This window comes from Oncorhynchus kisutch, linkage group LG29 (assembly GCF_002021735.2).
Source record: "Oncorhynchus kisutch isolate 150728-3 linkage group LG29, Okis_V2, whole genome shotgun sequence".
In the NCBI taxonomy this organism is placed as follows: Eukaryota; Metazoa; Chordata; class Actinopteri; order Salmoniformes; family Salmonidae; genus Oncorhynchus; species Oncorhynchus kisutch.
Window position 1 is genome coordinate 18,629,062 of NC_034202.2, and position 27,770 is coordinate 18,656,831.

The following is a 27,770-nucleotide window of genomic DNA, read 5'->3' on the forward strand; positions in this document are numbered from 1 at the left end:
AATTTGCAATACAAAAGATTTAAGTGCCTTTGAACGGGGTATGGTAGTAGGTGCCAGGCTCACTGGTTTGGTCAAGAACTGCAACACTGCTGAGTTTATCACACTCAACAGTTTCCCGTGTGTATCAAGACTGGTCCACCCCCCCAAAGGACATCCAGCCAACTTCACATAACTGTGGGAAGCACTTGAGTCAACATTGACCAGCATCTCTGTGGAACGCTTGACACCTTGTAGAGTCCATGCCCCGTCGAAATGAGGCTGTTCTGGGGGAAAAAATGGGGGAAGTTCAACTCAATATTAGGAAGGTGTTCCTAGTATTTGTATATACAGTATATTTATGTAAAATGTTTTGACTTTGTCTAATACTGCTGTTCACTGGCATACTTATTTTATACCAATTGAATCATTTGAATAAAGATGATCTGTGAAGAATCCGGTCTCATTTGCCTATTGCAGTGTATGGGACACGCCCAGAAGTCATTCCTTGGGTAGTTTTTCTTGAGTGCTAGTGTCTTTCAACAGCGGCACACGAGACAAACACACACACACTCCCGGTGAGATGCTGTCTGACACTTTGATATGTAATTACAGGTAAATATAGCACAGATAAATATAGCACAATGCAGGTTTAGGTGGAAGCACGCTGCTCTATTCTTTCTACTAGTAAATCTCCTTCACAACAAATAAAAGCTATTCTCTGAGATTTCTGAAGCTTTCTGTCCATTTTGTTGATGTTCTGTTTATTCGGTCAGGTTTAACAATGCATTTATGAGTTTTGGCAGGGTAATGTTTCGCAATTGGGAGATTCTGCCTTCACATGAGGGATGAAGAGTCATCAGAAACACGATAACAGACTATTCACACTGTCCTTCAAGGCTTCATCTATTTATTGAGCTTTTATTTGTAGTTCTGACATCTTTTTTTTGCCCAAAGCGTTAACAAGTACACATTTTACAGTAAGCACATCTCTTTGATGCTGGAGATTTAGACAGAGGAAGAGAAAAACAAGATGAGATGGGGCTTCTAGCTACAGTATGACAGACAAGTACTGTTTCTTCTCAACAGGACCAGACAGATAGGACAATATCAATCTTTCAAGTGAATCAGTCTTCATCACGATAATAGCCATCTCAGTCTTGCTTGTGTCACATACAGTATGACCACTGGAACATCCAATGATACAGCCCTGGCTTTTGGGCCTCCGCTTTGATGAAAGCCAACAGAAGCGCATGATTCCCAGGAAAATCTGTCGGCCTCCTTAGGGATTTGGTCCTCAAAGGCAGCAGCTAGCACAGATGAATGGCATACGTGCTCTGTATGCTGTGTGAGATATATCGAAGGACTAACAGTAGACACTAACCAGGGATCATTCTCTGGTCTTCCAATAACGTTTCAAGGTTGTGGCAAAGATTTTAAGAGATCATGACATTATTGGGCAGTGCATTCTTCATATTCACCTATTTCTATCTGATGAGATGATACATATATGGATTGATGAGCACCTCTTTCGCCTTCACTGTATTTCTTCTGAGGTGCAAAACAAAGCTAATACAATGACAGTGCAAATGGAAATACAATCTTGACATAAAACATAATCCAAGTCTGTCTAATCATGATACAGTATACAGAAAAATGTAGCCTCCCAATAGCGCAGTGCTTTTGTGTCTGTTCAATCTAAACCCGTTCTTTTGATTGAAGATATGAAGAAAAAGCCCTAAGATATGCAAGTAATAAATTATACGTATGAAAACATCATTGTAGATTATAGAAACGACATCAATACTGGCCAAAGGAGAACATTGGAAAATTATGAGAATGCGAGTGGTGGCCACCACAGCAATAGGTGGAACACTTGAGTCAATTGGCATTTTAAGAAAAATTATTTAGAAGACATGGGAGCAACCTTAAAATAAAAAAAGCTTTTTACTTCTTAATCTTTCACCACAGGTCTTAGATATACACACAATCATTAGTTTCATAATCAATGTCTTCATTACTAAAATGGACCAGCTCACGCTCTATGGAACGTGAAGGTTTATGAGGTCAGGCTGTAAAGGTCAAAAGATATTCAATGGTCAATGTGAAGGAAACACACACGGCCATGAGGACGCACCCTTCCCTTCTATACCAGCTATTTGATCCATATACTATACACGAACGAGTCTCTGGCATGCAAACTTCAACATTAAGAGGATAACTCAGGCTTTCACAAACCAACGTGCTGGCGAATGGGTTCTCTCAATATTTGCTATTCGTGGTTTATGTTGGACATTTTTATCTTTCACACTTGGTGATCAAACATTAACACTGAAAAGGGGAAATTGTTCTAATAACATTGTAGACAGTGAGTCTAACACCAAGGCATTTATACCCTATGCTTCTTGACATGAAGCTTCTCTCAGAAGATATTCATAGTATAATATTTCCTGCCAAGGCAATCTTTTTAAGCAGTACATCGCAGATCTTTGATGATAAAACATTAAATTGAGTAGGTCTACAGAGCTTTGCATAATCTTAAAAGGGGGGAAGTGTTGAAGTTTGCTTGCTCCTGAAGTCTCCAACACAGCATTGTTGTAAGGAAACATACAAAACTAAAAGCATACAGTACGAGGAACCAAGTCAATAGAAATCAGAACATGCAGGTACAAAACAACAATAAACTAGGCTTGTGGCACCCTTTCACTATTTCAGTCTTCAGTTTTTATTTTATTTATTTTATTTGTCTGCCATCCCCTACGGAGTGTGGAGTCCTCGGCCTACGTCCTGGGACTCCAGGACACGATAACGCAGAGTCTCTTCTTCACCATGATAAGGACGGGCACTGATGGCTTCCTTGTTTTGAAGGAATTTGGTCACTTACCTTCACAAGGTGATCTCCACCACTACATACATCCCCTTCAGAAGGACACATGGAGACCATAAAACACATTATGTATATTATGACACTATTGATGGGAGACACAAAGGCTGCGTTTAAACAGGCTGCCCAATTCTGATCTTTTTTTCTCTCACTAAAATTGGTCTTTCGACCAATCAGATCAGCTCTGAAAAAGATCTGATGTGATTGTTCAAAAGACTAATTAAATGGAGAAAATAAATAAGGATTAGGCTGCCCATAAAACACAGCCTTAGAGACATTGAGGCAGACAGATTGGCTTCTTCTGGAGACCGTAAGCCTGGGAAACCGCATTATAATGCATGTTTATCTTGAAAACAAGATTTTTTTTGACAATCAAATAGTCTGTCCGATCTGGTTCAGACTTCACTGCTCAATGGCAGTCAATGAAAGTAGGCGGAGGTGGAGAGGAAAGACAGATCAACTGTACAGGTAAGGTGAGGACAGTCCAGCTGCTTGAATCTGTGGTGGTTGATTGGTTGGTTGATGTCGGTGTCAAACTAAACTTGAAAAAGAGGAGTGCTTTGAAGTGCGATGATGTCCAGTTCTGTTAAGTCTCACTGGTCCCAGGTGGGGGTTGTGGTTCCGGCTGCTGGTTCTGGTACTGGAGGGCAGTGGTCAGTCCTGTTTGGTCCAGGCAAATCAGAAGTACAGCGCAGGTTCACTGTTGAAGTCTGACAGAGAGGAGCTATCTGCTGGGGTGAGCTAAGAGATAGATAGGGAATGAAGAGCAGGGAAAGGGTGGGAAAACATTTAGTTACCTTTGTAAATCATGTGCTGGCAGGTAAATCTTATAGTGTACAAGTATCCCTGTACAAGTTAAGGTTGATGAATGAATGCGTCAGTTCATATACTTTAAAAAGAAGCCTCACCATAACTTCCTCTAACATCTGTGCGTGCTGGGAATTGGTGGCCCCCTGGTAAACAGGGTCATCAAGCTTATGTTCCTGCCAGGTGTTAAAATCCACAGTGTGCCTGGGAATGTAACTGGACAGATCTGAAGACATAGGAAACGGGGCAAAGCCCAATGTAAATCTGTAGCACAATGGGAATACATATTCTGCATGAATTCTTTCAAGAACATAAGCATGAGCTCATGTACAGGTTAGTTAAAGATTGGCAATAAGCTGTGTAATGAATAACTAATGTTGAGACATACTGCATGGCTACTGTTGATCAATTTTATGGGAGAGCAGATAAACTTGTTCAGTTACATCACACTAAAAGATTGCTCTTGCCTGCTGAATTGACTGCGCCTGAGTGGCGCAGCGGTCTAAGGCACTGCATCTCAGTGCTAGAGGTGTCACTACAGACCCTGGTTCGATTCTAGGCTATATCATAACCGGCCGTGATCGGGAATCCCAATTGGTTAGTGTCATTAGGGTTTGGCCGGGGTAGGCCGTCATTGTAAATAAGAATTTGTTCTTAACTGACTTGACTAGGCAAATAAAAGGTTAAATAAAAATGAAATAACAAATAAAAGCAGAGTTCCTATGTGTTTGGACGTAAAGCTAACTCTGACCAGTAGGTGTCTCCCATGCTACATTATAACCATGAGCAGTTCAGCACCATTCAGCCACTTCCAGATTACTAATAAATTGAACAGAATTAATTTCTCTCCCTGTCCTTATCTTACCCTCTTTACCATGAGAATAGGTTTCGCTTAGTCTGTTCGATTCATTTTCCTCCAACCATTTATCCTTCTCACTCCTCCGATTCCATCCCCTCTCTCATCCTCTCATGCTATCCATTTCCTGCTTTCCCTTCCCCCTCCCCCATTCCCTCTAGTTCTCTCACCAGTGCTGTTGCTGGTGTGAGATGGGGAACTGGTAAAGCTTGGACGAGGGATGTGGATACGGCCCACCATGCTGGGCTTATCTTCCTCTTCTCCCTTCACGTCCTCCTCATCCTCCTCTTCGCTGTCCCATACGCTGCTCTCGGAGGGGTACTCATAGGTGCTTTGGATGCTCGACTCATTGAACGAGATATTCAGCTGAAAGAGAGGGAACGGAAGAGAAGTGACTCAGTGTTTAAACATTCAAAACATAAAAGACTGGTTAAATGCTAGGACTGTTGTTCTCTTTAGGATGTAGTGCTATGAATCGAATATATCAGGTCATTTCAGCACTTTTAAATTAGTAAGTGCAGCAGAGGGAAAATGTCTGCTTCAGTTTAATTAAAATGTACAAAGCCTGATATCATTAGGCTAACTCGATGCTTGGGATTTCCCATAGCTTGCCACAAGAAGCATTTGTTCATCAGCACTACAGTACTAGTTCAGTAATGACAGTGCCACCGGTTTATTGTGCATACTTAACTTTACCCGCCTATGATGACAGAATCATTATGACCACAAAACAATAAAGCATTTTGGTTTCCTTATTACTTATCATTAAAATCAGGCTGGCCTACTTTGATTGGATGCATTTCTACACCAGCATTATATGCATGCATGTGTACATGAACCAAACTGAAACCAAGCACAATATCTTTATTGATTGGGATTACCTTAAAAGGCACATGTCATTTATGATAATCTGTTCTTGACCTGTGAGTTTAATTTCCCAGTTTCTGTCTCTAGTACCATAGCACAGGGCAGGTGGCAGCCTTGCAGGGGCTGCTGGCATTGTGATTGACGGCTGGAGAGCTCGTAAAAAAAAAATCTCCATTTGGCAACACTCCAGCGTTCTACAAACATGCCACCGTGGGGTGAAACTGTTGCGATATGTTGCGGAACAGGACTGTCAACTTCACAACAGCAAACAATGGTCTTAAGGCTTAAAGAAGCTCTAAAGAATTGTTCAACTTCAACATCCAATAAGTAGTGACAATTAAGAGTACAATGCAGACAGTGCACAGTGTACTGCTGTGTCTCCCAGGAGTCAGCTGATAGTGCTGAGGATCTGATGTACCCCTCTCCCCAATCCCCTTCAGTAGGCACTGCTCTAAATCACCCCTAATCTCCATCACATAGCCCAGCCCTTACCCTTCTCTAGCCCCTACCCCAGCTCCAGTCTGGCCTGCTAGACTTATGGATATAGGGGCCAGACAGGGAAATCTAAAATGTACATGGGCTAAGCATTGCGTCAAAACAACCACAAAAGATTTAAACTTTTCTCCTCTACTGACAGAATTTACAAGATGGATTAAACTGTTCTAAAATGGCTTCCTTTTGATCAATATTATAATTTAGTCGAATCAAATTGAGAATAGGCTCTACCTCATCCCATTCAAATAACTCAATGCTTTCTCAAACTTGTCATTTGATGAAACACAATCCTTTGATTCTTATTGCCTAAGAGGTCATCGCTAATTTTGGAAGTGCTTTAAAAATATTTACTTGTGGTGCATTCAGCTAATCATTTAAACACGTGCTTTGAGTGAAGGGAAAGGCTAGGGCTGCAGAATATGGGCAAAACATTGCGATTTGATGTGCAATAATCGATCAAAACACTTGGGTGAACTGTTGGAATCACAGAAATAGAATGACTTGTCTTAACAAGCGAAGTGGAATGCGGCATTGTCTTGTTGGAACAATCAGTTGACCGCATTTGACCTAACAGAACAACATGCAAACCTATAGTGACTAACAGCGAGGAGTAGTAACTGCGCTGCTTGAGTGGGTGGGGCTTGGAGAAGAAAATATACTAGAAAAATGGACATGCTGCTGAGATGAGTTTCAAAATATTGCGTGCGATATGGATATTGATGTGAATTTGATCAATTGTGCAGCGTCAGGAAAGGGCTAGCTAGCAGAGTTAAGGTTGTTACACGTCCAGAAAAGCGTACCACCACCTACATCGAGTCACTATCAGTGGATACTTTGAACATTTGTACTTATTTAATGCGTACCTTGTACCTACGCTTGTCATGTGTAACTGCAGAACGTTTCTTTGGGTGCTGATATCCTTAGTTCTTTATAAAAACTAGTGACTTCAAAACGTGCACTAACACTCCATACTTAATGTTATTTAACCTGTACTTTGGATTCATGGAGTCATGCTGAGAAGGTCTCTTTTACAGATACGAAAAAGCACCGTTTTACATTAAAGGCAAAACAGATTCAAAATACAAAAATCATAGAAAACAAAACACATTCCTCAGTAAAGGAAAAAAGGTCCTCAATGAGCCATCTGAATTGCCTTAGAGGCACCAAATCAGAGTTTGTGATTATTCCACAAGTAAGGTGAAAAAAACTAAAAGCAGATTTATCTAACTCAATAGAGAGCGAAGAGTTAGCCATCCCAGAGACCGGGTCTGGTAGCTCGTACGTCTGTAGATTAATAACGAAGTAAGGTATGGCAGGTTTATGCAAGACGGCTGTATAAACAAAAAGAGTACAATGCATTGATCTACGAGACTTCAAGGTAGGGCCAGCCTTCTTTCTGGTACAGAATGCCGTGGTGTATACTGAACCTATCGCCCGTAATAAAGCTACGATAAACGGCGTCCAATAGCTTCAATACAGTGGCAGCTGCATTAATAGACAATCTATAACCGGTATCAATGTTGACTGAATTTGTTTTCTGCCATTTGAAAAAAAAATGCATAACCTGTTCATATACAGGAATGCTTACTGTGTACCTGTACTTGTCCTGATTGTTATAGAGTGGTCAGTGAGAGTTGGAATCCATATTTTTTACTACCAAAAAAAATACATTAACAGAGACACCTTGGCAGAGGTCGGGTAAAATAGTGATTTTTAAAAAGGTAAGCGTTGAAGAATGGACATTTAAAAAAAGTATTGACTGATAGTGACTCTATGTAGTTGGCGGTACACTCTTCTGGATGTGTCGGTGTATGACTAAGAAGAAAAAGATTTGTAAAATGTATTGTTAGGGATATACTGTAGATATATACCTAGAAAATAAGGCTGGGAATTGCGAGGGCCCTCATGATACTTAGGTGCAGACATGATATGTATTGCTATATGTACTGCGATTCGAAACTGGGGTTTTATAGGGCTGGGCGATAAGGCCGAAATATATCACAATATTTTTCACATTGATGATGGCACAGGATTATGTTTTTGAATAATAATTTAAAAAAAAAGATTTTTCAAAAAAAGGTCAGTGCACACAAGTACCCCAGTGAGGCAGGGGACCCTGAGCTTTAGGAAGGCCCCAACCAAAACTGTATTGAAAACGATAACATGGGTATTTCAAAATACCCCAACATTAAAGAATAACGCCCAAAGCAAAAACACTTTTTTATTTCTGTGATCCTATCTTACAGTTGCTGTGTGTTTGGCATCAAATGGCCATGGCTGATCCAAAATGACAGCTGTGGCCTATCAGTGACAACGACCAAATGAGGTGCACAAATACTATTATTTCGGGGCACATAAATCCATTCCTTTGGAGTCTAAAACCATATCACTGGATCTCTTGCCCCAAAAACACCATCAGCTCTGTCTAAAAACCCTCCATCTCACCCAAGGTTCCTTCTCAACTTAATCTCACCAAAGCATTTTGGTGAGATTAATGCCCTGCTTTAGGAGTCTCCATGCCAGAGGAGTGTATCAATAAAATCAGACTAGCCGCTGGGTTAGCTTCCTCTCTGTGTAGATCTGGGCTGAGACTTCAAGGCTGCCCCCCCCCCCCCCCTCCCCTCTCTCGCTCTGCCCACCCGTGGCTATGAAGGCCTGTATTATTGAAGCAGAAGCGATTGCCCTCCTCCTCTCTGGGCACTGAGACAGGCCAACAGAGGGCCAATTCAGGCCCCAGACTCTTCCCATTCACCAATGCACACTTCAGCAGGACGGAGCCCACAGAACCGGATTGTTTGAGCACTCTCGCTCTCCAATAATGGGACAATGACCAAGAAATGACTCAGCGGAAGCGAAATGGCCAATTTGAGTATGTTTGGTGTTGGTTGTTCGTGATTTTTTCCCTCAAGAGAGTAGTGAGAGTGTATAATTGTGGTGTGTTTCTTTGTTTGCAAATTTTTGTGCGGGAGAGAACGAGAACAAGCAAGAAGGAGTAACAAAGCAAGAGGGAGAGAAAAAGCAACAGAGGGAGAGCGTGGGTTGTCTGTATGAATGTGCCTTGGCAAATAGGCGAAATGGGAATCGAGACAGAATTGAAGTTTTACAGGCCACCCAAACATGCTCTGTCCTAGTTTGGTTGAGGGTAGAGAGAGACATGTTGCCCACTGACAGACGCACAGCAACACACAAGCGAGGGTAGAGTCTGGTCGAGTTCCTCCAGTCTGGCAGCAGATTGGAGGGGAGCGCTGCTGTGGAAGTTGGGAAGGAGCTACAGCAGCAGTAAGTACAGGGTTTGTGTGGGTGTGTGTTGTGATAGGAGAGGGAGGGAGGGAGGGATTGCCTTGTTAATGCCTCTCATTGAGGTGTGGGACAGACTGACCAGATGCCTGATTAAAGCTAATCTCCTGCCAGGCAGTTGCAATTAGAATCCTACTACACCCGAGGACCCAGGCATCCACGCACATACATTGTCACTTAAGGAAAGAGGAGATTGAGCATGGATTGGAGTTACTCCACTAAATCACCCACCTAAAAATGCTCATTTCAATTCCAATTTTGAACAAGACTCAAAATGGAAAACCCATCTCTACTAAACGAAATATAAAATAGCAGCAGGAATCATTTGTTTCTGAACTCAAACAAGCATTAGAAAATCTTAGGGCTGGTAGAATTACTGTAGCATTCATGTAAATAACAATTTCTGATGAAGACAGTGATGAAAATAAAGTAACCAACATAACATGTTCAAATGGTTATTTATTTATTGTTTTAAATTGTGGAACGAACAGCCGACTGAAGACTGGACGGTGGGCATTTGTGAGGAAAACCGTCCTAATGTTGGAAACACGCAGCTTTATGTTGTCACCCAGAATCCGGTTTCTTTTCAAAGCTATAGCGCACAATATTTTACATAAAGTATGTTTTTTAAAGGACCAAAAGAGTTGTCTGCTTTGTGTTTTCAATTTTTGAAGAAAAATCAGGTATCGTAGGATTGCGATACTGGTATCGTGACAACCCTACTCAAGAGTGTGAGTCACTCCTCCACAGTTTGCCCTTTGTAGCTGTGTGTCTCGGTCAGTCCGACCATTTTTGTGTGCGTACACCTGTTGGGCAGAGAATAAAAGGTGTCTCTCTCCAGGCTATCATAGAGGGATTACAGTGTTATGAAGCTGAAGTGAGTCAGACAGAGAGAGAGGGAGGGACGATATTACAAAGTGTTTGTTTGCTGCAGTGTGAGTTGTCTCTTAGATACAGTCGAAGAAAGACTGAGTGTATGGGTGAGAGATGCCAAATGAATGACAAAAGTGAGCTACTGTGCCCAGCCCCAATTAAGAGGAATGAAATGCAGAAATATGAGTCTCAAGATGAATCATCCACTACTTAATTACAATGTCAAAGCTACGGCGAATATAAGACTGGAATAAGAATGTGTACACAGTGCCTTCAGAAAGTATTCACACCCCTCGACTTTCCACATTTTGTTGTTTCAGCCTAGATTTAAAATTCATTAAATTGAGATTTGTGCCACTGGCCTACACACAATACCCCATAATGTCAAAGTGGAATTATGTTTTTAGCAATGTTTTCAAAATAAAACCTGAAATGTCTTGGGTCAATAAGTATTCAACCCCTTTTATGGCAAGCCTAAATAAGTTCAGGAGTAAAGATGTGCTTAACGACTCGCATGGACTCCCTAATAGTGAGTAACATGATTTTCGAATGACAAGGTAGTCGCTGTACCCCACACATACATAATTATCTGTAAGGTCCCTCAGTCGAGCAGTGCATTTCAAACAGATTCAACAACAAAAGAACAGGGAGGTTTTCCAATGTCTCACAAAGGGCACCTATTTGTAGATGGGTAAAAAAAATAAAACATACATTGAATATCCCTTTGAGCATGGTGAAGTTATTAACTACATTTTTGGATGCTGTATCAATACACCCAGTCACAACAAAGATACAGGCATCCTTCCTTACTCAGTTGCTGTTGAGGAAGGAAACCACTCTGGGATTTCGCCATGAGGCCAATGATGACTTCAAAACAGAGTTTAATGGCTGTGATAGAAAACTGAGGATGGATGAACAACATTGCTGTTAGTCCACAATACGAACTTAATTGACAGAGTTAAAAAGGAAGGAAAATGAAGAATAAAACATATTTTTTAAATGGCTCCTGTTTGCAACAAGGCACTAAAGTAAAACCACAAAAAATGTGGCAAAGAAATGTACCGTTATGTTTGGGGGAAATCCAGCACAACACATCACTGAGTACCAGTTTCATATTATCAAGCATGGTGGGGCTGCATCATGTTATGGGTATGCTCGTCATCAGCAAGGACTGGTGAGTTTCTTTAGGATAAAAATAAAAAGTAATAAAAGCTAAGCACAGGCAAAATCCTAATGGAAAAACTGGTTCAGTCTGCTTTCCAACAGACAAATTCACATTTCAGCAGGACAATAACCTAAAAAAATAAGACCAAATGTTCTAAAACACCTACTCATTCAAGGGTTTCTTTATTTTTACTATTTTCTACACTGTAGAATAATAGTGAAAACATCAAAACTATGAAATAACACATACGGAATCATGTAGTTCCCCCCCCAAAAAAGTGTTAAATCAAATCTGCCTTGACGACAGCTTTGCAACACTCTTGGAATTCTCTCAACCAGCTTCATGAGGTCACCTGGAATGCATTTAAATTAACAGGTGTACCTTCTTAAGTCAATTTGTGGAATTTCTTTCCTTCTTATGGCATTTTTGCCAATCAGTTGTGTTGTGACAAGATAGCCCTATTTGGTAAAAGACCAAGTCCATATTATGGCAAGAACAGCTCAAATAAGGAAAGAGAAACAACAGTCCATCATTACTTTAAGACATGAAGGTCACTCAATCCGGAAAATGTCAAGAAACTTGAAAATTTCTTCAAGTGCAGTCGCAAAAACCATCAAGCACTATGATGAAACTGTCTCTCATGAGGACCGCCACAGGAAACGAATACCCAGAGTTACCTCTGCTGCAGAGGATAAGTTCATTAGAGTTACCAGCCTCAGAAATTGCAGCCCAAATAAATGCTTCACAGAGTTCAAGTAACAGACACATCTCAGCATCAACTGTTCAGAGGAGAATGTGTGAAATCAGGCTTTCATGGTCAAATTGCTGGGGGAAAAAAATATCACTAGTAAAGGACATTAATAATAAAGAAGAGTGTTGCTTGGGTCAAAAATATGATCAACGCACATTAGACCGGTGGAAATCTGTCCTTTTGTCTGATGAGTCCAAATTGGAGATTTTTGGTTCCAACCGCCGTGGTGTGGGTGAACGGATGACCTCCACGTGTAATTCCCATCATAAAGAATGGAGGAAGAGGTGTTATAGTGTCACCAGAAAATCATCCCCGCACCATCTGTGATTTATTTAGAATTCAAGGCACACTTAACCAGCACGGCTTCCGCAGCATTCTGCATTCGATATGCCGTCCCATCTGGTTTGGGCTAATTGGGACTAACATTTGTTTTTCAACAAGACAATGACCCAACACACCTCTAGGTGGTATATGGGCTATTCTACCAAGGAGAGTGATTGAGTGTTGCATCAGATGACAATCACCCCCAACCTCAACCAAATTGAGATGAGTTGGATCGCAGAGTGAAAGAAAAGCAGCCAACAAGAGCTCAGCATATATGGGAACTCCTTCAAGACTTTTGGAAAAGCATTCCAGGTAAAGCTGAGAGTGTGCAAAGCTGTCATCAAGGCAAAGGGTGGCTATTTGAAGAAACTCAAATATAAAATGTATTTTGATTTGTTTAACACTTTTTGGTTACTAGATGATTCCATGTGTTATTTCATAGTGTTAATGTCTTCACTATTATTCTACCATGTAGAAAATTGTAAAAAGAAAAACCCTTGAATGAGCAGGTGTTCTAAAACTTTTCACAGGTAGTGTACACTGGAGTCTGTTACCACGAAGACAGTGAATGTTACTCAGTGGACAAGGTATAGTTGGAAAAAAAGACAATTAAATCCATTTATCATCCCACTTCGTATATTTTTTGTTGTTGTCAAGGGGTGTGAACACTTTCTGCAACAATTTCCATGATTTTACAGAGTTAAAATCTATATAAATAATCGTTCAATTGAAATAAAGTCATTAGGCCCTAATCTATAGATTTCACACAAGCGGGAATACAGATTAGAGGTCGACCGATTATGATTTTTCAACGCCGATACCGATACTTGGAGGACCAAAAAAGCCAACACCGATTAATTGGATGATTTTTTATTTTATAATAAATGACAATTACGACAATACTGAATGAAAACTTATTTTAACTTAATATAATACATCAATAAAATTAATTTAGCCTCAAATAAATAATGAAACATGTTCAATTTGGTTTAAATAATGCAAAAACAAAGTGTTGAAGAAAGTAAAAGTGCAACATGTAAGAAACATGTAAGAAAGCTATCGTTTCAGTTCTTTTCTCAGAACATGAGAACACATGAAAGTTGGTGGTTCCTTTTAACATGAGTCTTCAATATTCCCAGTTAAGAAGTTTAAGGTTGTAGTTATTATAGGAATCATAGGACTATTTCTCTCTATACCATTTGTATTTCATTAACCTTTGACTATTGGATGTTCTTATAGGCACTTTACTATTGCCAGTGTAACAGTAAAGCTTCCGTCCCTCTCCTCGCTCCTCCCTGGGCTCGAACCAGAAACACAGCGACAACAGCCACTCTCGAAGCAGCATTACCCATGCAGAGCAAGGGAAACAACCACAGGCTCAGCCCGAGTGACGTTTGAAACGCTATTAGCGTGCGCTAACTAGCCAGCCATTTCACTTCGGTTACACCAGCCTCATCTCGGGAGTTGAAGTCATAAAAAAAGGCTTAAAGTCATAAACAGCGCAATGCTTGACGCACATGAAGAGCTGCTGGCAAAATGCACGAAAGTAATATTTACGCGCCTGCTTCTACCTACCACCGCTCAGTCAGATACTTAGATACTTGTATACTCAGTCAGATATGCAACGCACGACACGCTAGATAATATCTAGTATCATCAACCATGTGTAGTTAACTAGTGATTATGATTGATTGTTTTTTTATAAGATAAGTTTAATGCTAGCTAGCAACTTACCTTGGCTTACTGCATTCGCGTAACAGGCAGTCTCCTTGTGGAGTGCAATGAGAGAGAGGCAGGTCATTATTGCGATGGACTAGTTTAACTGTAAGGTTGCAAGATTGGATCCCCCGAGCAGACAAGGTGAAAATCTGTCATTCTGCCCCTTAACGAGGCAGTTAACCCACCGTTCCTAGGCCGTCATTGAAAATAAGAATGTGTTCTTAACTGACCCTTAACAGACCCTGGTTCGATTCCAGGCTGTATCACAACCGGCTGAGATTGGGAGTCCCATAGGGCAGCGCACAATTGGCCCAGCGTTGTCCGGGGTTAGGCCGTCATTGTAAATAATTTGTTCTTAACCGACTTGCCTAGTTAGATAAAAGGTCAAATCAAATGTTTAGCGCAATGCAATCTCCATAGACAAACATTGACAATAGAATGGCCCGTACTGAAGAGCTCAGTGACTTTCAACTTCAACCGTCATAGGATGCCACCTTTCCGACAAGTCAGTCAGTCAAATTTTTGCCCTGCTAGAGCTGCCCCGGTGAACTATAAGTGCTGTTATTGTGAAGTGGAAACGTCTAGGAGCAACAATGGCTCAGCCGCACAGTGGCAGGACACACAAGCTTAGAGAACAGGACAGCCGAGTGCTGAAGCGCGTACAAATTGTATGTCCTCGGTTGCAACACTTACTAGAGTTCCAAACTGTCTCTGGAAGCAACGTCAGCACAAGACCTGTTCGTCAGGAGCTTCGCGAAATGGGTTTCCATGGCCGAGCAGCCTCACACAAGCCTAATATCACCATGCGCAATGCCAAGCGACGGTTGGAGTGGTGTAAAGCTCACCGCCATTTGACTCTGGAGAAGTGGAAACGTGTTGTCTGGAGTGAAGAAATCGCACTTCACCATCTGGCAGTCTGATGGACTAATCTGGGTTCGGCGGATGCCAGGAGATGCTTCCCGAATTCTTATTGCCAAGTGTAAAGTTGGGGGAGGAAGAATAATGATCTGGGGCTGTTTTTCATGGTTCGGGCTAGGCCCATTAGTTCCAGTGAAGGAAAATCTTAACACTGCAGCATACAATGACATTCTAGACGATTCTGTGCCTCCAACTTTGTTGCAACAGTTTGGGGAAGGAACTTTCCTGTTTCAGCATGACAATGCCCCCCCCCCCCCCCCCCCCCCGTGCACAAAGCGAGGTCCATACAGAAATGGCTTGTCGAGATTGGTGTAGAATAACTTTACTGGCTTGTACAGAGCCCTGACCTCAACTCCATCGAACATCTATAGGTTGAATTGGAACACCGACTGAAAGCCAGGCCTCGTAGCCCAACATCAGTGCCTGACCTCACTAATGGTTGTGGTTGAATGGAAGCAAGTCCCTGCAGCAACGTTCCAACATCTTTCTTGTGGAAAGCCTTCCCAGGAGAGTGGAGGCTGTTATAGCAGCAAAGGGGGGGGACCAACTCCATATTAATGCCCATGATTCTGGAATGAGATGTTCGACGAGCAGGTGTCCACATATTTCTGGTCATGTGGTGTAATATTTTTGTGCGTATGGAACATTTGTGATCTTTTATTTCAGCTCATGAAACATGGGACCAACACTTTACTTGTTCCGTATAAAATAGTCTTTGCGTAAGTATTTAGCCCCTATGTCTAGGCAAGCCTAAATTAGTTAAGGAGTAAAATGTATAATAGGGGTAGACATGATTTTAGAATGCCTAACCCCTTCCTGTTACCCATACATACATCTGCAAGTTCCCTCAGACAACTATTGAATGAAACTACTCTTAGACAAGCTAAGAAGACCAACAGCTGTAATCGATGCCAAAAGGTGTTTCTAACATGTATTAACTCAGGGAGTTGAACACTTATGCAACGACTAAATTTTTGTTATTTCAGGGTATTTTGTGTAGATTGTTGACACTCACTTTGTAACACAGTAAAATGTGAAGAAATCCAAGGGGTCTGAATACTTTTGCAAGGCACTGTATGTGAGGGAGTGAGAGAAATGGGAGAGCGGAAGTGGAGTACAAGAAGGCTGTACAGGGCTGAGCGAGGGAACGAGAGAGAGGAACAGGCATGCTACTAGAAACAGACAGACTGTATTATATATGCTCATTGAAAAAGGGAGAAACAGGGCAGTGTGAGAGAGAATTAACAGAGTGTGATCATACACTTAACACAGAAACACTTAGTACAAGAATAACCCACAGCACACAATGGCACCACAGACATGGGTGAGAAAGACTAATTACATGTGGTTGGCGCTGTAGCTGTCAGTGGGTTAGAGGGGAATTTGAATATTATTTGTTTGTATATAAATAGACATTAGAACTGAACACCCACAGTGTGACATATACAGTCCGGCATGATTATCTACAAGAACACAATGAGGGCTCTATTTTTGGCTGGCAGTAAGCCAGCGCAATCGTCACACGCGCTCGCTTGCTATTTCGACCTGTTAAAGCCAGAGCTCTTCTGTTTTAAAACCCTAGCGCCAGGAGGGGTAATTTACCTTTCTTATATGAGCTCACTTGCACAGATGTGACAATATCTGAGGTGTGTCCTTAAAAACGTGCCAAAGTGCCAATTTTAGACAGCGCTGGTGGGGATATTTAAAAACCAATCAAATGCTGGTCTTAGCAGTAACGCGGTTGGTTATGACCAGTGGTGACCCATCATTCAAGGAAGGTGGGGCACAGCCGTTATTGGTTCCTTGTTCTGTCACTCATGGGGACACTAAGTCACTGCAAAGTCTACAGGGAGCCTAAAGAATTCAAGCCCCTTGGGTGCTGCCATAGAGTTACATTGGAAGTGCCCATCCAAGAAAGCTCAAGCTCATTGGCCACAGATAAAATGACGTTAAATCTACAGTAGCTTTGATTGGACTGATCTTAACTGGCAAGCTTGCAGTCATCATCACGAATCAAGTCGACAATCTACTGGCAAATCCTTTTCAATCCTTGACATATGAAGAGAAATTATGGATAAAACATATCGGTGCTCATCGGCCATAAACATTACACAGCAAGTTGAAAATTGAAAATTCAAACAATGAGTGGTTTGGAAGGAATCAGTGGTTAACTGCAAGCATTGCAAAGCAATCACTAACCTGCTATTTAGTGGAGTGGGTGTGTGGTCCAAGTCTGGGTTTATGATTCTCTTTTCAAAGCTTAAAAAGATAAAAACATTCACATTCCATGGGCCAGAGAAGGCTGAATACATTGGCCATGCTGTCAATCCAGCATGACTTCTACCGCATTCAAAAACTGGAAACTCGGAACTGGGAAATCTCAGACTTCAGTGAGTTCAAGAAAACTGGGAACATACATTTCCGACCTGAGCTCCGACCTGAAGATCACTGACGTCATGTTTCAACCTTGCGCGCGCCCCCCCCCCCCCCCCCCCCCCCAAGAGTTCCAGGTTGTCTTGACAGCACCATAAATCCAGAGATGACAAAATTTGATGACAAAATCTGCCCACGAAGGACCGCCGCACCACCTTCCTGTTCAAGTGAGCACAGCACAACTGTGCTCACTCAAAGGTGAGTCCAAAAATATATTTTATGCTGCTGCATAAATGTAATATGCAAGGGAGATATGTATACTGTAGCTAAAAAAGTCGAACTAAGTGTATGTTGTGTAACAAGCTGTTATTAGCCCATGTGCCTCACTAATAATTTGGAATATTTTCCCCTCATAACTTAGCCTACTGTTCTGACTTGGTGGTGCACATGTAGCCTATAACCCGTTTTAGAGAAATGTAGCTTTTTGTAGTCCCGACAGCTTTTTGTAGTCCCGACAGCTTTTTGTAGTCCCGACAGCTTTTTGTAGTCCCGACAGCTTTTTGTGGGCACCATTTGTCCCTGTTATAGTGCAATTAATGTATTGTTTAGAAGTGTGGCTTTGCTGGCATGTATCTAAAACATAGTTGTTTTTTTGCCCGACCAAGATTTACATGCTAAAATCCCCACTGGCTATGACCGATTTATACAGCGGAAGAACAACCTATCCAGCCGTGATGCTCGTTACTGTAGCCGATGCTATTTAATTGGAGTGGATGACAATGCGAAGACCATCAATAACCTACAGAACTTGAGACAACAGCATGCAGAATAAGGCCATGAAACACACTGATTGGCCAGTGAGTGGCCAAGCCCTCGTCACACCTATCACTTATTTATCAAAACCCAGCCCCTTCGCACCACCGCCAGCCTTTGCGCTCATAATTCCTGCAGTGAAAATAGCCCACATTTTTCTGACACATAGCCCTACCGCCAGAGCTAAGACATACCATTATGTTAGGCTTGTTAAATACAGCCCTCAGAGGTGGTGATATTAATAGGTGCCGTTCCATCTACCCACCTGACATGATCTCGCCATCTTTTTTTATACACCTCTGAAACCACCTCTGCAGAATTCTGTCCATCCTGTTCTCAAACACTTTCTCTTCCCTTTTCCCCTCTTAAAATCTCTGGCACACACACAGGGGTCAGGCCTGAATTAAAACATGACAATGGCACTTTGCTGACAAATCCAATTACAGTGACTAGCGGGGCTGTAAAAAAGTGACATGGGGCTGTATGAGTGTGTGTGAGTGTCTGTGCTAGAAGTGGGACAATAAACGTAAAATTATCGACACCGACCATACATCGCAGACATTTTGCGGATATCTTTCATTACAATAAGAAGCCTATAATAGAGAATTTGTGAAGGTTATGCATGTGAAGGTTATGCATGTGATGTGTGTGTGTGTGTGTGTGCGCCATCATCCTGTTGGCATGTCCCCATTTCAATCGTCCCGTTTCTCACTCTGCCCGCTCAGGCTCACAGAAGAACCCTGCAGCCAGATAACACTTACTGGAAATGTCACGCTTGTCACAGGCGCACCAGAATTAAGCTGTAGCCCCAGTATCAATGGCGTAATTACACCTCTCCATGTGTCCGGAGGGAAACACTGTTCTACGCTGCAGTAGCTGCACATTAAACACAGACCTACTGGAGAAGCACAGGCAGGCATGCTTGAGACAGTGAGACACAGTCACGTTGACTGTTGAAAAAGATGCTGAGGAGAGTGACTTAAACGATTCATCTAAACTGCACTGCGCCTCTTGGGTATGAGAAACACACAAAGGCACACACACACACACAGTCAAGGAAGGAGCATGGAGAGAACAAACGGAGGAGTGCAGGAGAAAACGAAGACGTAGAGTTAAGGTAAGAAGGAGAGAAGGGTGTGGTTACAGAAAGTGTGATGCGGGACCAGGAGTGACTCGATGTGGTAAATAATTAAAATACAATGGTCTTTCACACTTCCAGCCCAAGAACACGATAAGAATGTAGGAGTGAGGGACCTCCCATGTGTCACAGCGGTCTAAGGCACTGCATCACAGTGCTAGAGGCATCACTACAGATCCAGGTTCGAGGCCCATGAGTGGCAGTTTAATCATAGCACTTGATTGTTTTTGCGACTGCACTTTAAGAAACTTCCAAAGTTCTTGACATTTTCCGTATTGACTGACCTTCATGTCTTAAAGTAATGGACTGATTTTCTTTTTCTTTTTGAGCCGTTCTTGACATAATATGGACTTGGTCTTCTACAAAAATAGGGCGATCTTCTGTATACCACCCCTACCTTGTCACAACACAACTGATTGGCTCAAACGCATTAATCAGTGGTCTAAGGCACTGCATAACAGTTGCTTGCTGTGCCACTAAAGATCCTGGTTCAAGTCCAGGCTCTGTCGCAGACTGCCGCGACTGGGAGACCCATGGAGCGGCGCACAATTGGCCCAGCGTCGTCCGGGTTAGGGGAAGGTTTGGCCGGCAGGGATGCCCTGAGGCGGGCCGTGCGCATATGCACGCTGACACGATCGCACGGTGTTTCCTCCGACACATTGGTGTGGCTGGCTTCCGGGTTAAGCGGGCATTGTGTCAAGAAGCAGTGCGGTTTGGTTGGGTCGTGTTTCGGAGGACGCATGGCTCTAGACTTTCGCCTCTCCCAAGTCCGTACAGGAATTGCAGTGATGAGACAAGACTAACTACCAATTGGCTACTACAAAAATAAAACATAAAATACTGGCTCGCATGAGGACCGCCACAGGAAAGGAAGACCCAGAGTTCCCTCTGCTGCAGAGTTGAAATAACAGACACATCAACAGTTCAGAGGAGTCTGTGTGAATCAGAAACCACTAATAAAGGACACCAAAAATAAGAGATTAGCTCGGGCCAAGAAACACGAGCAATGGACATTAGACCAGTGGAAATCTGTCCTTTTGTCTGATGAGTCTAAATGTGAGATGTTTTGTTCCAACTGCTGTGTCTTTGTGAGACACCGCAAAGCATGGAGGTGGTGGTGTGCGGGTGCTTTGCTGGTGACACTGATTTATTTAGAATTCAAGGCACACCTAACCAGCATGGCCACCACAGCATTATGCAACGATACGCCATCCCATCTGGTTTGCGCTTAGTGGGATTATCATTTGTTTTTCAACAGGACAATGACCCAACAAACCTCCAGGCTGTGTAAGGGCTATCTTACCAAGGAGGAGAGTGATGGAGTACTGTATCAGATGACATGGCCTCCACAATCACCTGACCTCAACCCAATTGAGATGGTTTGGACCGCAGAGTGAAGGAAAAGCATGTGGGAACTCCTTCAAGACTGTTGAAAAAGCATTCCAGGTGAAGCTGGTTGAGAGAATGCCAAGAAAGTGTCATCAAGGCAAAGGATGGCTATTTGAAGAATTAAAAATATATTTTGATTGTTTAATACTTATCTGGTTACTACATGATTCCATATGTGTTATTCCATAGAAAATAGTAAAAATAAAGAAAACCCTTGAATGAGTAGGTGTCCAAACTTTTGACTGGTACTGTATGTATGTGTGGACCAAAAAAAGCCGATACCGATTAAATCGGCCGATTTTATTTTATATTTGTAATAATGACAATTACAACAATACTGAATGAACACTTATTTTAACTTAATATAATACATCAATAAAATCAATTTAGCCTCAAGTAAATAATGAAACAGGTTCAATTTGGTTTAAATAATGCAAAAACAAAGTGTTGGAGAAGAAAGTAAAAGTGCAATATGTGCTATGTAAGAAAGCTATCGTTTCAGTTCCTTGCTCAGAACATGAGAACATATGAAAGCTGGTGGTTCCTTTAAACATGAGTCTTCAATATTCACAGGTAAGCAGTTTTAGGTTGTAGTTATAGGAATTATAGGACTATTTCTCTATATACCATTTGTATTTCATTAACCTTTGACTATTAGATGTTCTTATAGGCACTTTAGTATTGCCAGTGTAACAGTATAGCTTCCGTCCCCCTCCTCGCTCCTCCCTGGGCTCGAACCAGCAACACAACGACAACAGCCACCATCGAAGCAGCGTTACCCATGCAGAGCAAGGGGAACAACTACTAGAAGGCTCAGAGCAAGTGATGTTTGAAACGCTATTAGCGTGGGCTAACTAGCTAGCCATTTCCCTTCGGTTACACCAGCCTCATCTTGGGAGTTGTAGTCATAAAAAAGGCTTAAAGTCATAAACAGCGCAATGCTTGACGCACAACGAAGAGCTGCTGGCAAAACGCACGAAAGTGCTGTTTGAATGGATGTTTACGCGCCTGCTTCTGCCTACCACCGCTTATTCAGATACTTGTATTTTTTTACCTTTATTTATTTTGCTTTGCCCATTTTTGGCTCGACTATTTGCAGAGTGCCTTAATACTTCAAAGCTACCGCCTAGTCTTTATCAGGCTTCAATTTCATTACTATTAAAGAAAAACAAAGACCCCCTGGAATTTTACCTTTATTTAACCAGACAAGTCAGTTAAGAACAAATTCTTATTTTCAATGACGGCCTAGGAACAGTGGGTTAACTGCCTGTTCAGGGGCAGAACGACACATTTGTACCTTGTCAGCTCGGGGGTTTGAACTTGCAACCTTCCAGTTACTAGTACAACGCTCTAACCACTAGGCTACCCTGCCACTAGGCTACCCAGTTAACTAGTGATTATGATTGATAGTTTTTTATAAGATCATTTTAATGCTAACTAGCAACTTACCTTGGCTTACTGCATTTGCGTAACAGGCAGTCTCCTTGTGGAGTGCAACGAGAGAGTGGCAGGTCGTTATTGCATTGGACTAGTTAACTGTACGGTTGCAAGATTGGATCCCCCGAGCTGACAAGGTGAAAATCTGTCCTTCTGCCCCTGAACGAGGCAGTTAACACAATGACGGCCTAGGAACGGTGGGTTCTTAACTGACTTGCCTAGTTAAATAAAAGGTATAAATAAATTATATATATATATATATATTTTTTTTAAATCAGCGCCCAAAAACAGATTTCCGATTGTTTTGAAAACTTAAAATCGGCCCAATTAAATCGGCCATTCCGATTCATCGGTCGACCTCTCGTATGCACACACGCACTACATTTTATTAATTTAGCTGACGCTCTTATTCAGAGCAACTTAAAAAGAAGCAATTAGGGCTGCGTTGCTTAAGTGCATATCAGATGTTTCACCTAGTCAGCTCGAGGATTCAAGCCAGCGACCTTTCGGTTACTGGCCCAACGCTCTCAACCACTAGGCTACCTGCTGCCGACAGCATGGGTCTAAACTATAGTAGCCTATACTACTCATCAGCAATCCCATATCCGGATAACAGGCCCTAAACTCAACAGTAATGAACAGTAAACAAACCGGGCTGACAGACAGCTGCTACCTGATCAGCCTGGAAGACAAACAGACGTTATGAGTGTACCATCAGACAGCCAACACAGCTGACAGTCACAGGCCCCTCCACTCACTTCCTGATGCCGAGTGACATGGCCTTCTGCTGAGACAACAATATGATGATTCCTCTAGAAATGGGGAAGCGAGCTCTAGGTTAAGTGGGACTGCTATTTTATGTTTACTGATCGATAAATATGGAATTCAGTGCAAAAAAGAGACAGGGATCAAAGCATTTTAAAAGGTTATACGTTTTCAGCGATTCGTTTCTGGAAAAGGTTTAGGCCTTATTATGAGAGGCATGTACATTTGAAAATAGACGAATCCTTTAGGCTACGACCAGAACATCTCGTTAGTACAGCCAGGAGCTTACCTCTATGGGTATTTAGGTTAAATTGGGTATTATCAGCTTGTCACAGGCTATTTTCCGTTTGAACCAAGGTTATTCACAAGTTGAATACAGTATTTGTAGTCTGGAATGACTGGCATTACTACCACACAACAACAGTACTTGACAGAACTGCACAGTCACCAAACCTCTAAATCATCAACTTGAAGACATGATTACCTAATGTGTTGTATCAATTACACAGGGCAAGGCCCAGGCCTTCCACTGAGCAAACACATGGAAATGGCAACATGGATATGCAGAAAGAACATAAATGGCAAGAATGGTCTCTGCCTGTTACGTCACAAACACATGGGCTGTCTCCTGTTTCCCATACTAGCTGGTCACCAACCTCACAAATAACCAGCCACTCCTCCCCTTTCCATTGTCATGTCTTCCTGCCAGCTCCATCTCTATTCAATGACAGGGAAGTACCAATGTAGTAGACCTTATGAGAAAATACAACAAAAGCCGTTCTAAAAAAGGTACTGAACACTAGTCTATAACCATGTTATTAGGGCGAGACACTTTGTAACACAATCCATTATAATTCCTAGAGAATCTAGGCCAATTGAATTATAAACCCAATCTAAGCATGCACCATACTTTAAGGACTTCCTAGATTTCTCCTTATGCAAATCAAACTGGTGCAGTGTAAAAGCTCCACTTGACCTTCATAAACAACTACCACTCCTTGAAGAGAAGATCAAACAAACAAAACAGGATAGGAGCAGAGGACAAGATTGATTATCCAACACAAAGAATACATGGTCACAGTTGGACTAGGTACACGTAAGGGCCTTATTTGAGTGAGTCAAAGATCTGAGAGCACAGCAGAGATTTAACACCAACATTCTGCGGAATCAACACAACAAAATAGCAGAAGTACAACCTTTAGAACTGAACCAGCAACCACAGCCAATAAATGAGGGAGTGGAAGTTATTTTGAGAAACATAAGAGCCTAGTAGGAGGCGATACACTCTGTTCAAGTTCTTCTCTCATCATATTGATGCATTTGAAAAAAATATATCCGGCAAGCTCAGTACCTCTTAAAATTTGAATGGAAAAAAGAGCATACATTTTTTTATTTTTTTTTATACTGAAAAGGAAACCAAACTCAGCCAGGCTGGTTTCACATAGCCAAGGAATTCCACACAAATAACATAGGCCTACACTTGATGCTTTTGTAATTGCTTCCGGCCCTGCCCTAGCTTTAAAACCAGAGAAACCTTGGTCATGTGAAATGATGACCGGGAGGAGAAGCATCCATGCTGAAACAACAAAGGCGAGGGAATTCGGTGAACCCAAACTTAGTACGCCCAATGAATTCAAAAGGGTTCAGAGGACAAAAACACTGAATGCTTCCGAGGGGCCTGGCCTCATTACTGCCTGTGTTCTCTATCTGGCCAGGGACAAACAACGACACACACGCTCGACCTGGTTGGGTGTGACCGGAGCTGAGGTTGAAAGGAGTGAGGGCAGGAGACTGGTAATACCTAGAGACCAAAGGATTAGGATACGACAGAGACAGTGCTGCACTGCCAAGTATGTAGGATAGATCTCAGGTAAATGCCAATAAACACTGATCTCCATCTTGGGGGGGGACATTCAGTTCATAAATTGAAATGTATAGGAGGGGTATGAAAGAAAATAGTATTGATTCCAACCCTGGTCACAAAAACACCAACATCTCCATGCTGCAAACCATGTTGAAGGCTGGTGCTATGAACAGCGGCTTCTGCCTTGTTCAATCGTACTATTAAAGATGCAATAGATCCTGTAGCGTTAGGAGAATGTCATGTTGAATATCGCACATTTCAGCAACAGGGACCCGTTTTAGCTACACACACACTAAACAATCTACAAAGGCATGCCGTAATGAGATGGGCAGAAAAACAGCCCTAAATTATATGCTTAGCCTAGTCCATTGATTTGCATACACACATATTGTGTTGAATTATACTAAATGACAAATCTTGAATAGAGAAATTAATTAATGAGTGTTACATTATCGGTGTAAAAAGAGCTCTGCTGATGTTCACTTGATGTATAATAGAAGTACTCAGTTGGGCATCATCTCTCACCTTTTTGCCAGTGGAGCCTGTCTTGGTCAGGCAGGAGCGTCCCAGGGACTGGTACCCACCGATGACCTCGATATCCTCCACGGCAGGGTAGCGCTTCTTCAGCAGGGAGCCCAACTGGGAGTAAGGGGCCTGTGGTGGCGTGGAGGGCGCCTGGGCCCCTCCAGAGGGCTCCTGGGGCTCTGGAGAGCCAGGCTGAGGCTCTGACTTACGTTTAGGCACCACAGTGAAGGTATTCCCCTTCCGCCTCTGCACCACTGGAGTGGGGCTGGGGGCAACGGGCTGCGAGGGGTCCACGTCTATGTCATCTATGTTGGTGACAGGTAGCTGGTCAGCAGGGGCTTCCTCTGGAGGTGGTGACTGGACAGAGGGGACTGGGAAGGGTGCTGGAGGGGAGGGGGTCGCAGTGATGGTGGATGGGTCTGGTTTGGTTAGCCCGGCTGCCCTCACCTCATCCCGTTCCTCCGCTTTACTCTTGGAGATTGCTGGGTTGGGTGGAGGGGTGACAGGGGTTGGCACTCCTAGAGTGGGCATCTCTGCCACTCTCTGGGAGGGAGGAGACTTAATCGGGCTGGAGGGGGCCGTGCTGCCCGGGGAGGTGGCGGCTCTGTGGCGTTTGGGGAAGACTGTGAAGGAGTTGCGGGACTGGAGACGCAGGTTGGCAAGGGCACGGGCCTGGATGTCCCCGGCAGGCAGCAGGGAGAGGTCAGGGCGGGGTGAGGGGCAGATCTCGAATCCAGGCGAGGGGGGAGACATCGGGGGCATGGTGGGACTGGCAGGGGACTCGACACGGCTGGTATCCGGAGAGAATGGCACCTTGGGTTTGGAGGGCACCTCTGTGCTCTCCCAGTCTCTCTCTCGGAAAGGCTTGGTCTGGGACCCCTCTGCCTCCTCTATGGGGTTGACCACCACACTGCGGCCCCCACTCACCTCAAAATGCTGGCGGTAGGAAGACACTGACTGAGCGGGTCCAGCAGAGCAAGTGGTGCTGTCAGGCTCACAGAGAGGGGGCTGTGGCTTTGGTTTGGAAGACTGGGAGCTGAGGAAGACTGAGGATGACAACTGTGCGTTACCTAGGGTGCGGACTGGTGAGCTAGGCTGGGCTTGTGACTTGTATTTTGGCACCAGATCTGGCTGTGGCTTGGGTCGTTGTCTTGGCCTGCTTGAACTGGTTTCCAAGTCCAGGAGGTTCTCTGTGCTGCGAGACTTGGGTTGCAATTTTCCATAGTTGCTGTCGAATTTCTGCAGCATGCGGCTCACCCTGCCGTGACCCTCTCCTGTCTCGAATGCGGCCTCGTGACCAGGACGACCCAACGTGCTCAAATTCTCCTCGCTCCGGCTTAGTGCGGTGTCATAAATGACCACCTCCTTTGCCCGTATCTCGGTAACCCCACTGCCTCTCCGGTCCAAGAGGTCGTTGAGGGAGCTGTAACTGCTCCCATTCTGCTGCAGATAAGACTCGCTTTTTATTCCACTGGCCTCCGGAAAGTAATCCGGATCGGATTCTATGATAATGATATTCTCAGCGCGTATAGTCCGAATTCCAGGAACACTGCCATACAATTCCAGTATGTGCTGAACTGGACGAGTGGCGTTCTCCCTGTCCTGTTGTTTCTTTCGCTCCTTCTCCAGTTTGATGAAGGGGTTCTCCTGCAATGGGCCTAGACTGTCCTGCAGAACCAGGCTTTCCTGTCCCTCGCCATCGCTTACCGTTTTCTCCGAGTCATAAGGGTCGGTGGCAGTCCAGGGGTCTTTGTTTGTTTTCACCGGCGAGAGCTCTGGGGACGTGGGGGCGCTGCCACGCTTGCCTGCAAAATGCTGGCTCGCTGGAGTGATGGTGTAGTTCCGAACTGAATTAGCACTGGTTCCATTGTCTGTTTTTGAGGCGCTGCTGTTTCCCGTTACTTCGCCATTAACCCGCGATAAGATCGCGCTTGGGCAAGGCTCAGTTGCACCTGCTCCAGACGCGCCGCCCTTTGCTTTCCTCCGCTCGAGAATCTCTCGTTTCCAGGCCGGCATCCTCGGGCTCTCCTGCCCAGCCTCCTGGCGGAGCACACGGACTTCTCCTCCAACAGACATTTTGGGGAGAAATTGAATATCTCCGGGGTTTGGGAGATGGTGTTCCCGGACTGGGACGGAAAGCTGTATCCTCTGTCTGTCGCTGTACCTGCAGCGCCGATTATAGTATACACATATACATCCCCACGGTCTTTTTCAGTCTTTCTACGTTCTTCTCCCTCCCTCCGCGACTCCTGACCCGCCCTCTGCACCTGTAAACCTACGTCATTCTTCAGCTCTGCGCCCAAAGAAGCAACCTCATTTGCTCATATCGATTTAGAATACACCCCCTTTTCACAGAACACACACCAAAGGAAATCCCTCCTCTTTCTATTGTTGAGTAAGGCAAAAAGGACCTGTCAGTCAAGGAAACTCAGCCCCCTTTTACTGCTTAACCCTTTCAGTGAATACATGTTATTTTAAGATCCCGTATCGACCACTAAATTGTTTTTTAAAATAATAACATTATGGATTTAATT

The 27,770-nt window shown here is 43.3% G+C and overlaps 1 protein-coding gene across 1 annotated transcript; it reads right to left on the reverse strand.

Moving 5' to 3' along the window:
• Positions 1-869: 869 nt before the first annotated feature.
• On the reverse strand, positions 870-27,526 carry LOC109874147 (taperin-like). The gene is made up of 4 exons (XM_020465951.2): positions 25,237-27,526; positions 4,694-4,889; positions 3,769-3,893; positions 870-3,601 (listed from the first exon to the last, which is right to left on the reverse strand). Exons 1-4 carry the CDS (start codon positions 27,310-27,312, stop codon positions 3,539-3,541), a joined length of 2,460 nt encoding a protein of 819 aa, XP_020321540.1. The 5' UTR covers positions 27,313-27,526; the 3' UTR covers positions 870-3,538.
• Between the last annotated feature and the right edge of the window lie 244 nt (positions 27,527-27,770).

Coding starts and splice junctions, on each gene's coding strand:
- LOC109874147 (XM_020465951.2), bottom strand. CDS start 27,312: ATGTCTGTTGGAGGAGAAGTCCGTGTGCTCCGCCAGGAGGCTGGGCAG. Junction 4,890..25,236: donor CAGGCTCCACTGGCAAAAAG/GTGAGAGATGAT, acceptor CCTCTCTTTCAG/CTGAATATCTCGTTCAATGA. Junction 3,894..4,693: donor TCACACCAGCAACAGCACTG/GTGAGAGAACTA, acceptor CTATGTCTTCAG/ATCTGTCCAGTTACATTCCC.